Genomic DNA, 16,542 nt, shown 5'->3' with positions numbered 1-16,542 from the left:
TTTCCGCTTGTACCACCAGTTACCAACCACCCTGTATATTTTATATTGTATAATTAGTTCTCGAATGAAAGAGAGGAAGAGAGATTTCTATTAGCATTAATATAAAAATATAACATTTCGAAAATTATGAAATAACAAGTATATACAACGATACGATAGGAAAATTACATTTACATTATAACGTTAATTAAATTCACTTGGGTTTCTCAAGTTTCCCACGATATTCGCCCTGTAGATAAAATCCGATCGAAACACATTGCACGCGCGTTATCCCACAGAATAGTCGTTTCGTAACAACGGTTGTTATGAATTCTTAGAAAACAACAGATTATTGATTGGAAGATTACAACAGCCGTAATTGGCCAGCGAAATAAAAACCTAGTTAGAGGGATAAAAAGAAGAAAGAAACTTTTATGTTACGAAATAAAATTTTGTAACAAACAAGGAGGAATCGGTGGACGATCGTCGTTCGGATAGAAAATTTCTGTTGCGACTCCGGGAATTACATTTCCTGGTGAACGTGTAATCTGCGTGCAGACTGGTTCGCGTAATCACGTGCTACACACCGCGCTTTCCTCTGACACGGAACGTGGTCGATACGATCGATATGGTGAAACACGAATTTACTGGACACAGTAGCTTCGGTAGATACAAAGCTTTACGAGAAATTTGCATTTCGCGATAAAACGAAGCTTTTCCTTTTCGCGAACGAAAGAACGACAGGAAGATATAAAGGAGTATACGTAGAATAAAATATATGTTGAAAACGTTGAGAATTACCTGTGAGAATTGAGAGCTGGGAGAGAGTTTAACAAGCAAAAATTCGTAATTCGACGATATCATCTGTTTTTAATAATTGAATATTTTCTACCTAAAAGTTAACGACTTCGAGTTGCAAATTTAGGCTATTGGTATATAGCTATACCTATGCATTATCTTCTACATGTACGTATACTTTCAGGATGATGTAATTAATAGCAGCTACGATTACAAAATACAGAAAACGATGGAGCAAAATCCGCCCCCACGTTTTTCCATCATAAGGAAGCCTCGAAAGGAAATCTCGTTAGGAAAAAGATAAAACTATCGTCGTATCCGTGCTATCGTAATAATTTCAACATTTTAATAGACACGAAAGACAGTCATCCTCGATAATTGTATAGCGCGTCGCTTGATTAAAGACTTTAAACTTCGCCTTGTTAAATGGAAAGTTTCATGGAAACTAGCAACGTTTCCCTTAGAGGATTCGCAATCAAATAAGTACATAGCCTGTTTGCGACGAGTAACCGACAATCAGAACGTCTAGTGTTCGCGGAATATCCCTTTCCTCTTGACTATTTCACGCGAAAATATTTAACGTTTCCTCTATGAAATAAATATTTTTCCCTCGAACGATTCACGTTTTATGGATAATCGCAACGATGTTCATGAGAAACGTTGATTCTTACCGGTTTTCTGCGGCCTGGCGTTGCCCGATCCTGACAGCAACAGGACCACCACGATCTTTAACAGCTTCATCCGCATTTTTGCACTGAAACAAAACGAGAAATAGTAGTTTCATCTACCCACGTATTTGTATCTTTTTGACTGCGTAATGTCTACGGTATATTTAATGATTTTTCATCCGTAAAACTCGTCCGTATTTATATCTTCCTGCCTGAGTGATGTTAATCGTGGATTTTGTAATTCTTAGTTGTACAATCCAAAAAATGATATTACAAATGTTGAAACCTTTATAAACGCAAGTAATCTCAATGTTTAACGTTAATATTTAGAAATATAGTTGCAATTGCCTGCTTTGACGTTTAGCGAATCAATGTTCTAGTGTTTAAAATTTCGAAGATATAAATTTCCTATTGGAATTTAGCTTTGCCTATGATTTTCTGCAGTTGAACGTTCTCTCGCTTATACTTCTCTTTAATCGTCGATTGTTATATTAGGTTGTCCGAAAAGTTTCTTTCGTTTTATAAGGAAATAATAGACGCACAATGTTTCTTGTTTCATATTAGTTTATTGAATTGTGCACGAATATGATAATAGAAATATAACTAAAACCTAATTCGATAAAATAATATAAAACAGAAATTATCGTTCATCTATTATCATCTTATAAACCGAAAGAAACTTTTCGGACAACCTGATATCTTAGAAAATATATTCTGCTTACAAAAACGAAGCATTAAAAAGGAATAATAAAGAAAAGAATTAAGGACCACGTTTATCCTCGACCCAGTAATCCACTCGATTTTTATTCAGAGTTTATCACGAATGGAATAATTTTAGTAGCTTTACCAGGAAGCACGTGCGCTTCTTCCTCCAGAAATTAACCTCGACCTTATCGAAGGTGAGCCAACTTCGTAAGATGAATCAGTGGAACGATCACTTAACGAAACGTATCCGAAAATGAATGTACGTTACGATAAATTACAGAGCAATGACGCAATGACGATCGAAACAGGTGGCTCGATCGTTTTCCAATGGAACACGTCGGGAATGTTTGATCGTCGATTTGCGTACGAAGGTCTCGATCGAGGTGATCGTTCGTATTCGATAGCCACGTCTTGGTCGTTCGCTTCGCGATGCCGATCGCATGGAAATGAGGAGTTTTGCGGTCGTTTCGCGGCACAGACGCGAAGGAACACACCGTTTAATACTCAATTTTATTTTATGCCTTTATTTTATGCAAATCGAAACCTTGCGATAAAATGTGAGTAATCCATTTTTTAAAGACGTTCTCTTTCTTTTTACTTTTCTTTCTTATTGCTTTCTTCCTTTTTTGAATCAATTCTTTCTTCTTTGTACAATTTCTTCGTCAATTTTATACAACCTAACAGATGCTCCAAAGGCTTAAAAATTAAAGATGAACATTTAAAACAGACACTGAAGATGTTTAAAAATACCAACTTCATCTTGGAAATATAGTTTGGTAAATTAGCACGCATTGATTACCTTAATTCGAACCAATTGTCTCTGTGTCTCTCCCCTTACTTTTGCCTCACCTCTGCCGCTCCTTCCCTTCCCCAGTGACTCCGTTAATTTCGTCGGATATGGTTCATTAAGCTGCATAGTATTAGCTTTAAATGTCTAATGAAACGCAACAGCTCGAAACTCGATGCGATATTCGCCATATAAATCCTTCAAATTCAACTATAAATCTTAGAAATATTCAAGCAAACCTCAAACGATCAGCGCACCGTTCCTTTTACAATTTCCCTCTTCGAATTTCGCCAGATTCCCGTTACGTTCGTCCCCGTTAGAAATCGCAGATGCATTGCGTTAGCAATTAAATGATCGTGGATTTTGTCATTAGGTGGTATTGACAAAATCCGCGATCACTTAGTTGCCAACCAATACAAGCAATTGAGAACTTAAACTCTAGAAATTCTAGTCCCATCCAATCGAATGCTACAGCAGTTACTTAAAAAACTCCAAAATACATCCAAATCCCGTATCCTAATTAAACCCCAGCGAATACTATAACCGGTTCAGCCTAATCCTACCAGCCGAAATTCCATCTCAATTAAACCCAAGCGTTCGTCGTGCACGCCGAGCCTGACCAACATCCACATTCTCCTTTCAATCGGTGCCCAACATTGAGCGCGTTCCAAGCTCCCCGGTGTCGTGTTTTTTCTTTTATTTTGTACCGTTGCATCTTTTTCGTTGATATTGGTGTCCGGTAACGGTACCTGGACTATCAATCTTCTTAGTCCCCCTCCCCATTTGAATGTGTCGGTGTGAGCACATTGTGCATCCTCCGACGTACACACCTGACCGTAAGCGTCACAACATTGACAGACATTCCGTACAAATCGAACGTTACCGACTACTTTTTTATTTTTCAGTTATTTCGTTATAAATCTGTTATTTGACTCGCATTGTACAGTGGCGGACGAAAGAGAGCGTAAAAGTATGGTGCTCTATAAGCGTCAATAACGCTCGTACTGACGATTTTCTGCTACGTTGATAACGATAATCTACTTTGCAGTATATTTCACGTTCGTTCGTTGCTCTTGTCAAATATAAATGCGTTTCGTAAGATTATAGTCTTCGTAGATTTCGTACTGTATAGCCGTGAAGCTTTCTTTCGTCCGCTACCATACGTATCTTATAAAATAAATATACTACGGTTATTTACGCAAATTCATGTTTTTATGCAGGTAATTAGGCAAATGAAAGCCAGGTAGAAAATTGTTTTACTAAATACTATAACCGGTACTGTACTTTCGATGCTTTATATCGCACGCATTCTGCTCACTTTTGCATATTCGAATTTCCTACGAATGAAGAAAAACGCGCGGTCTATTTGCAAGGAAAAGTATTATAAGGCAAAGTAAAATTCGTTTCGGCGTTCCATTAAACGTAATCACTGGGTGTCCTGATATATTTATGGCCAACGGTGTAGGCCGGCAAGCGTGTCAGAGGTCACTACAAATCGTCGGAGAGTGTTCGTAGCTCGATTACAACCAACGTACCGTTAAGTCGAAATACTTTTGATACGTGTGTCGCGAATCGCGAATGTCGTTTCAGCGATGCATCGTCACGGTATTTCCTCCGAATGGACCGTGGCCGTCGTCGCGTTTCCAGGTCGACGGGTTCCTGAACGTTCTGCCACGTTTGGCAATGATTTTCATAGCTCGTAGCTTTGTACAAGGAACGTAGAACGATGGAAATTGGATAATGGGATTAAAATCCTAACGAGGCTAATGCAGACGAATATGTCCTTGCGCCGATGATTTTTTCCATAGCTCGTCTAGCGTTTTGCGATAACCGAACGATAGGGAAATTAAACCGACAACCGTATGGAGATGAATCGTTCGATTTGCGAAAGATTGAATACCATTTACGTATTCCGAGATTAACATTGATAGACTTCTAGAAAGTGGAAAATCGATCACAGGTTGGTCAGTTTAAATCTCGAGAGACTCGACCGTTAAGAGAATATTTCTTGTGTTTCTCTTTCATCTTAGCTTTGTTATCTCGAAATTGCTTTGAAAGCTTCTTCTCGTTGAAGGAAATTCTTCCTTCTTCCACCATGGCGCTTAAAACCGTCTCGAGAGAAAAACGAGTTAATTACGCGAACACGATCATCCTGTAAAATAGTTGGTACTCGAGTTTCGCCATTACAAAATCTAAATTGCTCGCTTTATGGCGTGAAACCAGTTCCGGTACGAACCACCGTAGACGGAAACCTGTCGAACTTGAATAAACATAAATCGACGAGCGAATCCGCAGCGAAACGCACGAAGCGCGCGCTCCTGTGACTCTCGCGGATCGAAATCAAAGACCAAGCCGTCTGAAACCTTGGAATTTCTCTTACCTGAATCTCAGAATCCTCCTGGAAATCGCATTTAATCACCAAACACGCGCAATAACGAGATACGAAGGAAAGCAGAAAGCTACACCAAAGAAAATATCAGAACGCGACACTACAGAAGGCAAACTACTCGTCAAACTGAAAGACAAACGGAGAAACACTGTTCGAACCGACTTGAAACTCGAACGTTCTACGAAGATGAGACAAAGCTAGCGATCGCGAGACGAAACTAGGATCATTGGCGGAGGAGTAGACGCGGTGAGGAATCGCGAGTGTCGTGCAGCAGGACGATGTTTCGACAATGGTGCACGGCTGACTGAATCTACGACTCGAAGGTTGGAGAAGCGGTGGGCCCGGCGTGCACGCAGCCTGACCACCGGGTAATCCGGCAAGGTGGAGAGGCGCCTCATGCACGAGTCATCGGGAACCCGTTACTCCGCGTTGCCTACGAACGAGATCTGCTCGGGTTGAATAACCTTCGCTGCGCGGCGCGACGTGTATGCTAAAGCGTGTTCGTGACTACCTTGGCCGATCACCTCGGGAATTGGGTGAATCTCCTGGATGATTCGTCGAGACGAGCCAACGAAAACGGGGAAGGACGCGCGCATCGGAACCACCACGCTCGATTGGGGTTACGCGTATGACGTAACCGCACACGATATGCGAGATATGTCGGCGATGTTGCGAAATTTGTCGCGTTTACGGGAAATTCGTAGGCAGAAAAGTACAGGGGATGCGTACAGCAAGTACGAAAGGTAGAAATATCTTTTAACGAAGATGGACTACTATGATTTCTCTTTTGTTAAAGACTTAACAGGAGTTCTATCGGGTTGGCAACTAAATGATTTGCGGATTTCTTCATTAGGTGGCATCGACTTTGCTTTAATTTAGAACGCAAGTACTTCTCTCCAACGATGTTACAACTATGCTCTGGTGTTCTATTGGGTTGGCAACTAAGCGATTTGCGGATTTTGTCAATACCACCTAATGACGAGAGCGTAGTTGTAACAGCATTGGAGAGAAATACTTGCGTTCTAAATTAAAGCAAAGCGTGTTCACATCGTACCGCGATCGCGTGTTTCGCTGCCACGCGACGATAAAAAGTTGTATGGGAAACCCTGACACTTAACGAATTACGCGTAATTAGTTAAGAAGAAGGTTGATTCGTTGTTCCGTAATAGCGAGCTTTATTATACTCGACGCGTTAAATCATTGCGAGTGAGTTGCATAGCTGCGTTACATTCAGTCGCCGTTACGATCAAATCTGTTTTTCTGCTTTCGTTGCAGGAAGTCGACTGGGAAACTGTAACGCGCCAGGGAGATCGAATTCATAGTGTTTGGATAATTTAGTTAAATGGCTTGAGAATAAAAGATTATTAGGGTTCTGTAAAACGTACAGGAAGTTCGACTGGAAAATTTCACCGACTTTCGAGATCTCTACGACTGTTTCCTACGAAACATGGCTTAATGTGATCCAGACGATGAATAAAACATCGATTCGACGAACGAACTTCGCCTAAACTTTTATCGCTGAAGCTAGTTGAGGAAGGAAAGCTTCTACGATACTCGATTGCACGAATAATTTCCAATTTATACAATTTGTGCAATTTACGCAATTTCGTTGGCTATTTGGCGGTTTACGACCATCACTATGAAGGAAGAAATAAAAGATGGAAACGTTCGTTTAGAAGAAAAACGATCTGTATTAGGGTAGAGCCTTCGTTATCCGAATATTCAAATATCCGAATGGAATGTTTATTACTAAAGGATACTCTTTTCCTGTCACGAATTATTATATCTGCGGCTTGATGCAGGAAATATCAACGTCGGTGCTTATAAATAAATAAATAAAAATTATATTAGCACTTAGAGATATGTGAAAAAGTTCGTGTTCAAGTTTCTGCTGTTTCAAATTTCTCTTCTAATACAAAGAGGAAGAATTAAAGGACACGCTATTTGTTTTATCTACGTTGACTTTGCTATTTTTAGCAGAAACTTTATTTTATGAAAAATGTTTACGTTGACGTATATACAGTGCCATTATAGTAATTTCCATATAGAATTTGAAATTGGCGTTTTTCATATAGAGTGCCCAATTATTTACAAACTTAGTACAGAGTTTAACTGATTTTTGCAAAAATATTACATTGGCGCTTGTTGCACCAAGCCACGCGTATGTATTAGAAAATAAACAAACGAAAGCGAGACTGTACCTTCTCATCAGCCGAAAATTTATGTAGCTTAGCGGCCAAAAAGATACGCAGCCCTTAAATATTTAATCAAACTGACAATTTTCTCATTCTCTGTTCGAAGAAATGAGATTTAAGAGGGTATTCTGGTCTAGAGGCATGAATTTCGGGCGATTTTTGAAGCTCTGTACAAGCGAAACAACAAATATTTTTGCTACCCTTCTTTTTAGCATTTGTTTATTGATATTTCGAGATTACGTAAAAAATTCACTGAAAAAAAATTCAATATTTAAAAAGTTATGAGCTGGCAAAGTGGGTGCTGCCAAGAAAATAAAAAAAAAACTCAATATTTTTAAAAGTTATGAGCTGGCAAAGTGGGTGCCGCCAAAAAAATGGGGTGTCGTGGCGTGCACGATATCAACCCTTCTGGTCATCCGAAACAAAAAATGCGAACGGATTCTTAATTAGTATGGATGCCGCTATCGTTTGAATCTTGGAAAAGTCAACACAAAATTTTTTCACAAAATGACGGCCGTTTGAAAAAAAATGTCTTATTTCGCACGTTTTTTTGACAATTTCGAACGTTTAAAAAATAGTAATATTAAAGATTTTGAGCTGAGATATCGTGCACGCCAACTCGAAAAAAGTAGTTTCGAGAAAAACGCGTTTAAAGTTTTGAGACGTAGCTACTCGAGCAGCGTCTACCGTTTACTGCACATTGGTCCCGGTCGGACCGGAGCAGATGCTGCGTCACAAAAATGGCTGTAACTCGTAAAATAATTGAAATTTTGAAAAATCCTTTCAAGGGCATATTCTCGAATGTCTAAACTTTGGAAATATGAAAAAAAATATTCGATTTTTTCAAATTTCTAGACCAGAATACCCCCTTAATAAAAATCGATTGTTCTATCGTCCGAAAGTCGCATCAATCAAATATTTCTGCCTTCCTATTATTTCTGACTGTATAATTCTGACTTACATTTTAATTTATATCCTACAGGATATTTCTTTGAAAGTACTAACACCTTAAGACTTTGTAAGATCGCTTTGATAAAGAATTAATTACCGTAAAAATTGCTTTAAACGGTACAATCACGGAAGTGAATCGTTATATAGCATTTTTTTAATTTTCGTCAGGTGAATTATAAGCTCGATATATCTCATATTAAGCTGAACTGAAAATTGAAAACAATTACCACGATATTACGTGTACTTTACACGTAATAATGCAGCGTATGCTGAGGTCGAATAAGAATCTGAACGATTATGAAAAAAAGTGTAAAATTAATAAAAAAAAGCAAATTTATATATTGCATATACTTTCCTCGCTAACCACGAGGTCGTAAAAGATCGCTTGCCCTTAACGCTCGAGGTCATTCGAACATTATCAATAATTTTCAAAGTCGAATCATCGCTATTCAAAGTCGCTTCAAGTTCTTAAACCGTCATCGACGTCGCGATATTAGCACTGAAAGTCACTTACGAGTCGTTAGCAATTATCAAGATCGCTTTGCTTCTTCCCAAGGTCGCTTGAATGTCATGGCTAACTACCAAAGTCGTGTCATAATTCAGTAAAAATCAAATATTCAGCGCTTCTCTCGTTTATCTGTTACGTAAATGATATTTATCGATTCTGTCAATTTGCTTTCGTAATGTTCGTCCTTTTTTCAAAGTTTCCTGACTTATATCCGAAAGGTACTGTTCTCAGGTACTGTTTACGATATTCCACACCGCGAATATAAAATGGCACATGGTGATTTAGGTTGCACGTTCTCTCAAACAACGAACTGGCGAACGAACAAACAGCGTGGAGTTTGATCGTATCAGAAAGCAGGAACGTCGGATACCGTACATTTCCCTGAACCAAACCCACGGAAAACAGTTTGAATTATATGGAACGCGAGATGTGAAATGAGTGATCCATTAATTATGCGTGGGCAACGGTTATACCATGGTATTTTAACCTGAGAAACTAACTCGAGTTTATATTATTCCGAAAACAGATCTAACAGTTCGCCAGCGAAGCGCTATGCAAGAAGGTCGAGTACGAAGATAATTTCGATACAAATTGCTGACATATCCAATATAATTCCAACGTGTTTCAAACTAATTCCAATAAACAAAAACAAAAATTGCCTTATATCGTGACAATAATTGACACGATTAAAACGTTTTACCTTCTATTTTCTCTTATTTCTTCCTTTTCTTTTTATCGTGCCAATTACAGCCACGCGATGGATCTCGACCTAGAATCGAGAAAAAAGGATCATAGTACTTCGACATACCTTTGTAATCCTAACAGAGACCGTGAAACCGGTTCCAAGGGTAAGTACGTTCATCGCGATTGTGATCGTCGAACACGCGGAAGATCTGTTTTTACAAGCACCACTTGCTTCCTAATGGCGATACATTCTGCAAGAAAGGCAACAGTACTCGCCACGTGGATAACATGCTGTTGCGTTCTAAATGTCACTCAAGATGCTCGATATTCGCTGTGTGTCCGTTAACGTCCGCGTTTCGAAGATCTTTCTCAAAACTTTGTTAGAGAAATACCAACAGTCGCGTACATATAGCGATATGCAAAACTTTCTCAGCGAATCGATCTTTTAATTTATATTCATCAAAAGCGATGTAAAAGAAAAATGTTAACCAGTGTCGATGAGATGACAGATATTGGAAGAATAAAAATAAGATTCTTTAAAATGTAACTTGAAAAAAAACAATCTTATTCTCTCGTAAAACATTTCCAAGTAATTATCGATCTTTCGACTTCATTATCCGGGACATTTTCTACAAATACAATTAGCTTGAAATTGTTCCACGAATAACATTAAATAATACCTTTACAGGTGTAATTAACTTCTAAATATAACGTTTCTCCGTTTGAATTTATTACCAAACGATTTTACAGCAGATCCTGACCCTGGTATTTTCAATTTCCTCTGCTAACTTATTACTCGCTCGGACATTTTAACAGGCAATTAAATTCACTCTACTAATTTTCCCTGTTAAATTTACGCTACGCCGAGCTTCAGATTTACAACGAAATTTCACTTTAAGCGAAAATAACGTTGACAGTAATCGACGGCATAGGGATATTGGTCTTAGGGAAACTGGTTCTGGTAGACGAACGAGCGTCTATTTGGATTCGTTGGGTCGAAACGAGAAACGCGTGAACGCGACAACGCGGAGAAGGCGGACATCCACTTCCGGTGCTAACGCCATCGACTCAACGGTGCAGATTACTCCCTTTTGTCGTCAAATGTCAAATGCAAGAGGATGCAATAGTTGCACGATTTCGTGAAGAAAACGCTAACGTAAATTGTAGATGAAGTAGATCTGTTTCTGTATTTCGTTTTCGAAGATGACGTCCAAAATAAACAAAGCACCCAGTATGCGTAAAAAAGAAAAAAAATAGAATACCAAAAAGGCTTCGATGGTGTCGATACAGAAAGAACTTTTGCAGACAGTTTTGGATAGGAACAATTTCGTCGTTTGGTTTGTCGCAAATTTGTTTAAAATGTACCTTCTTGCGCGATAATTTATCAGCTAATAATTACACCGCTTATGGTTGTACGTTCATGGGAAATTTTATTGCTCGTAATATGCTCATAGTGATACTTGTGCTCCGGTCAGCTGTGCGATCTGAAATTCGCTTCAAAATTTGAAAAAAGGAAGCAGAAGATCGAGACGGATTATCGTGTCAACGAGTGAAAAAAAATTCAAGTACGTGCTTGAAGATATCTTGTGGGATATCTCGCGAAATCTGGGAACAAAAATATAAGCGTTGAATATACGTAAGCATCGGTCTGTTACATTTAAGTACCTTTAACAACGTGCTAGTATAATAAAAAAGGATCAAGATGGCTGTAATTACCATCCCTAACGAGGAAAGCTGGTAAGTCGAGCACGCGATTTAGAGGTATCGAGGGAAATTAGAAAGGAGAAAAACGTTAGGTACAAATACAGCTGGTGTTACACTACTTTGTACTAATTTCAACGTCTTGTATCAGCGTGTACGTCTGATGTTTAATTATCATCGATAATTATCATCGTTTAATTATCATGTAAAAATACATGAAATATCCAAAATACAAAATACTCATCGTGACAATTGTTAATTTTTTATGAAATACAAAATTTATTAGAACAGAAGAACTATCTTATACATAACATAATCACTTGAAATATTAACGAACAGCCTTCTATTCTCTTGTACATCTCAAACAGCAATGAATTTGTTTCATCGCACATTCATTCGTTCGACACATACGCGATGCGCTTGTCCCACGGCGATTTCCTTTTGTCTTCCTCTCTTTCATTCCTCGCTGGTACAATACACATGTACATACGTCTATTTTCTAAACTTGCGTGAAAGTTCCACGTCCTCGCTTGCGTTTATGAAAATAGGAAATTTGCAAAAATAGGAAATTTGCAAAAATAGGAATTTTGCAAAATAGTCCGCAATCTAATCGTCATTTCCGAACGACAATTCTTTCGTGAATACAGCACATGTGAATTGTCCTATCTTCTTTTCGCTTTTCATAGTACATAGTACAGAAAGCATACGATATTCGAATAAATCGAACTCTACGCATCCCTGTAAGGAAGAGAAGCAAATCTCGGGAACCACCTGCCGGAAGGTGTGCACATATAATAGGGGAACGTGGTTACCGTGCCAGAATCGTAGGCAGCCGATGTGGGACATAGCGGCACTTCTTACGGCCATAGATACCTTTCCCATCTGTTGCCAAACGATGCCTGTCGACCTCACTGTCGCCAGACCATTTCGACGCGTGCCTGTGACCGCTACGACGACGAAGAAAGAAGAAAGCAAAAGAGGAACACGAGTAATTAATGCCGCCTCCGCGGAACAATGGTCGGCAACTATTCGAGAACAGGCTTTCATTATCATCGTGGAAAATGCAGGAAGAATTCGAGTATTAATAAACTTTAACGTAATTGCCTGTGTTTCATGATTAGACAAGAAAAGATTACGGCACGACGATTGTAATTTTTAAGTGTGCTGGGAATTTCTTTGAAAAGTTAAGCGTTTAATATTAGAAGAGATTATTTTCGATTGTATATAGGCAATTAGTTGTTTAAAATGGGATTCGACGTGATCGTCTCTTTTGTATCGTTCAATGAATCTTTCAACTGAAATCTCACATTATTATAGAACGATCGTAATAGTCTGTCTCGCGTTGTAAATCATCGTCGACGAGTGGAGATTGAACGATTCCCATGACAAGTCCTGATCGATTAGCGAGGACGCCAAGATGCGGGAAATTACTAGGAAATCGCGGAGAAACGTTAATCCATCTGCGGCTCTTAATCGTTATCGCGACGACACGTTGATGAAAGCTTACGTTTCAAAATAGCAGAATATGAGAAACGCGCGTGGCAAAACATGTCCTCGAAACACAATTCGTGGAATATTTGCGAAATCTGGTTTAGAAGCAAGCAAAAATTAAGAGAATACCATCAAGGTGTCATTGTTTAATTTATTTCTAGATCAAAGTGGAATTTTAATCTTTATTTGTTTATAAACTTGGTAAGAATTGAATCTTGTCTTTGGAAAGCCTGATGCATTAAAATTGAAACACGAATCTAATCTTCGAAAACGTGGTAAATAGCGTGGTTAAATGTTAGAAGAAAACTACTTATGATCACTCATTTTCAATGGAAAAAGAAATCTAAAAAAAAAAGAAGATTAAAACTAGGACTAAATACTTCAATTAAAAACAAATATAACACCATACTTAACCACGTAAGTCTGCAACCTCGCTTTTCCCAACGTCGTGTCGCCTGCATGAAACGTCCTTCGAGTCCACGAAATCTATTTCTTCTATGTTTTTGTGTCTTTAAAAAATCCTCCAAAATTCTTGAACATACTTTCAAGTTTCTAGAATATCACCCGAGTACTTTTTAATCGACATCTACGTGCTAAATTAATTTTTTCAAGCAGAGTTTAAATTTAAACAAAAGTATGAGAAAAATGAAAAATTAATGATAATCGCTGATGGAAAACGACCCAGTATGCGAATCGAGGGTCAAATACTAGAAGGAAAAAGATTGATAATCCCATGTATCTAAATGTAATACATAAGAAACAAAGAATCATTAGCAAAGAAGAAGAAAGATTTCCACGATGAAGCGACGATTCGAATTAATAAAATTTCCACCGTGTCTGACACCGTAACGATTCCCCGAGGGTTACGTCATCGACGCGTAATAAATAATTAAGAGCAACGTCCGCGGATCGTTGAACGGGAGCGCTTCCGCAACGAGCGGACCGTTATCTATCGAAAACCTTTTTTAACGCGAGCCGCTCGACAACCAACCGATCCCGCCAAGTAGCTGTTTTGCATGTGCTCGTTGGATCTCGCAGGAAACCAAACCAGGATGATCCGCTGAAAAATGGATCGAGAACGATGCTAATTAGAACCTTGAACTCGTGGGCCGCAGGCTACGAAAATTCTCGTTCGACTATCTGAGCAGGACACGCATCCGGTCTTTGGAACATCTTACTTTAGATCATGCTCTTTTAATAATTAGAATTATGTAGATGCGCGTCCAAGTATAGCGTGCACAGAATTTAAATAAAAATGTAGTAAACGAGCTTTCGGCTTATAACGTTGAACGAATGCATGCGAATCGAAGGAAACAAGCTTTCCTAATGTATTCGATCGGCATTTACGCTGTATCCGATCTCCATTGATAAACCGAGAGTAACGCGCGTTTGATGTAATTGCATAGATCGGTATTGTAGGATTTTTTTTTCTTTTGGAGGAAACTGTTCATTTATTAGTGAAAACGAGTGAAACGAAATGAAGTAAGATTGGAATTTACTGGAAGAGAAAGATTAATGCGGTGTTGGGCAAGTTTGCCGATGATAAGACGAGGAAATCGTTTTATGAGAAGATGGCGAAACGAACGTGACGTTGATGGGCAAGAAGGTTATCGATCGTGAAGAGAACGAAAGTTTCGAGGAAATCAGAAACAACAGCCGAAGAAGGAAAAAGTAACTCTGGCTTCTTGAAACGGTACTAATTGCTGCCGTCGCGTACGTGATAATTGACGAACACGTGAAACCTGGGGATAACGTGTGCCAACTCGTTTTCAACAACTGGTATTCCCACATGCTGTTCGTATAAAATGTATCGCAAGTAAGAGGAAGAATCTCTTTTAAGAATATATTCGACGAGAGTGAATTTAAGTTATTATACAAACTTGATATAAAATAGACGAGCATTAAAGTATAGCAGTAAGAGCAGTATAAAAATGAATTACAAAAGTTAATTATAAAGGATGATGGAAGTAATTGGCAAACATCAATCGCGTATATTTTTGTTCGAATAAATACCAGTTGTATCGATTTCGCAAAGAAATATTCTGTAGCGATATATAAATTTCTATTATCTATAATGAATCTTTTTTATCATCGTTTACGATCATTCGTAGATCGTCAGATGTCTGTAAAAAGAATATTAAAATAATAAAAAATACTCAAGTATCTAGAAACCGAAATATCTAAAATACCGACTACTTCGATAACTTTAATTAATTAATAAATATCAGGTAGTATCATTAGGAAAAGTATAGCAATTAAAAAGAATACTCTTTGTCGGCTAGTCAATGTCCGAAAGAAGCGTTAAATGGCGTTAGGCGAGTGGCATTGATCGAAAGAATAAATCGTTCGATCGGAAGGAAGCGTTTTGCTTCTCGCGAAAGTGCGCGTTAATTATACCGTCGTTAATTACATCGCGTGTAAAAAAAAAAATAAAAAATGTTTGTAAACAACGGCAATACCATGCCATCATTCACCGACGATTTCCTGCATGAAATTCTGATTACCATCGTCATAATGGCCACCTACATTCTGACTCGCCGCGAGCATTGTACTCTACACGCGATAAAATCAACTGCAAGCTTGATTGCATCGATCGTGACTTTGTAGAATTCGTAAATTACGTTTGAAAGATTGTCGGTCATTAAGTATTTACTGTTTACTTTATTCAATACGGTATTACGTTATTTCATATTTCATATTTCATCTTGAAAAAAACCTTAATATATCATTCATAAAATATCGCCAACCCATAACTCTACTAATCCACTGATTCATTGATCCAATTTTCAAGATCTCTTTGAACATCGTCTACTGTGTATTATTAAATATTATTTCCATCGAGAGAGACAGAGAGAGAGAGAACATTCTAATTGAATCGTAATTTTGAAAAGTCTCAAGTGAATAATTTCAATGTTCTTAAATTCCAACTTTTAGATACCACATTTTTGAATTTCTCCAATTATAACAAATTCCAGCTGTTAATTGGTTCGATTTGAAAAAAATTCCAGCTTTTAATTTTTCTAGTTTCTACGAAACTGCAGTTATTAATTTAACCAACATCAAAATTTTCAGCTTGAAATTTCCCAAAATTCGAGAAACTCCAACTTTGAACTGTGCAACTTACTGATTTGAATTCTTAATTTCTCCAACGTATTGGTATCTTTTATTCTCGATATTATGACTTTAACTTGCAAGAATTTATTTTTCCAGCTTTCGCAAACCGTTTATAGAATCTTTGCTTCTTAAATAAGTTCCAGGATACTCACCTACTTTGGAGTCGTGACTATTCCTCGCGTACCCTCTCGATTCCTCCTCTATTCGCTCCAGAGGAACACGCTGGTTCGCTTCGTTTCGTTTTATCCCGATGGAATCGGCAGTCTCGACACGGTATCGATTCGATTTACGCGAACGACAACTTTCTGACTGGCGTCGATCGCGGCACTTCCGTTCCTGAAACGGAACATCGATTCACGGTCAAGGTGAACGATTTGTGTTGGATCGTTCGCTCAAATCACGCGTGAAACAATCGAATTCATTGATCCACCGTGAAATCAAGTCTATCATTCTTGCTGTATAATCGATTCTATTTGTATATCCAGGGAAAGTGTAAGAAAAATATGAAAATTATCAAACGCTATGGTAGCGAGCTGAAAATCACAGCGATACGAGCCAAACATTTGAGAATT

At 38.2% G+C, this 16,542-nt stretch overlaps 1 protein-coding gene across 1 annotated transcript in view; it reads right to left on the bottom strand.

The window, feature by feature from the left end:
• Positions 1 to 16,542, bottom strand: part of LOC105681236 — a 29,634-nt gene that overhangs the window by 8,216 nt on the left and 4,876 nt on the right. Inside the window, exons 2-3 of the mRNA XM_024370198.2 lie at positions 16,123 to 16,306; positions 1,449 to 1,531 (exon numbers count right to left, since the gene is read on the bottom strand). Coding sequence (XP_024225966.1) covers positions 1,449 to 1,524 — 76 coding nt within the window. The 5' untranslated portion in view covers positions 1,525 to 1,531; positions 16,123 to 16,306. The remainder of the gene's footprint in view (positions 1 to 1,448; positions 1,532 to 16,122; positions 16,307 to 16,542) is intronic.

The sequence above is a fragment of the Bombus impatiens genome, unplaced genomic scaffold (genome assembly GCF_000188095.3).
Source record: "Bombus impatiens unplaced genomic scaffold, BIMP_2.2 scf_0670, whole genome shotgun sequence".
In the NCBI taxonomy this organism is placed as follows: domain Eukaryota; kingdom Metazoa; phylum Arthropoda; class Insecta; order Hymenoptera; family Apidae; genus Bombus; species Bombus impatiens.
The sequence above is the reverse complement of the archived record's forward strand: the minus strand, read 5'-3'. Positions and strand labels throughout refer to the sequence as shown.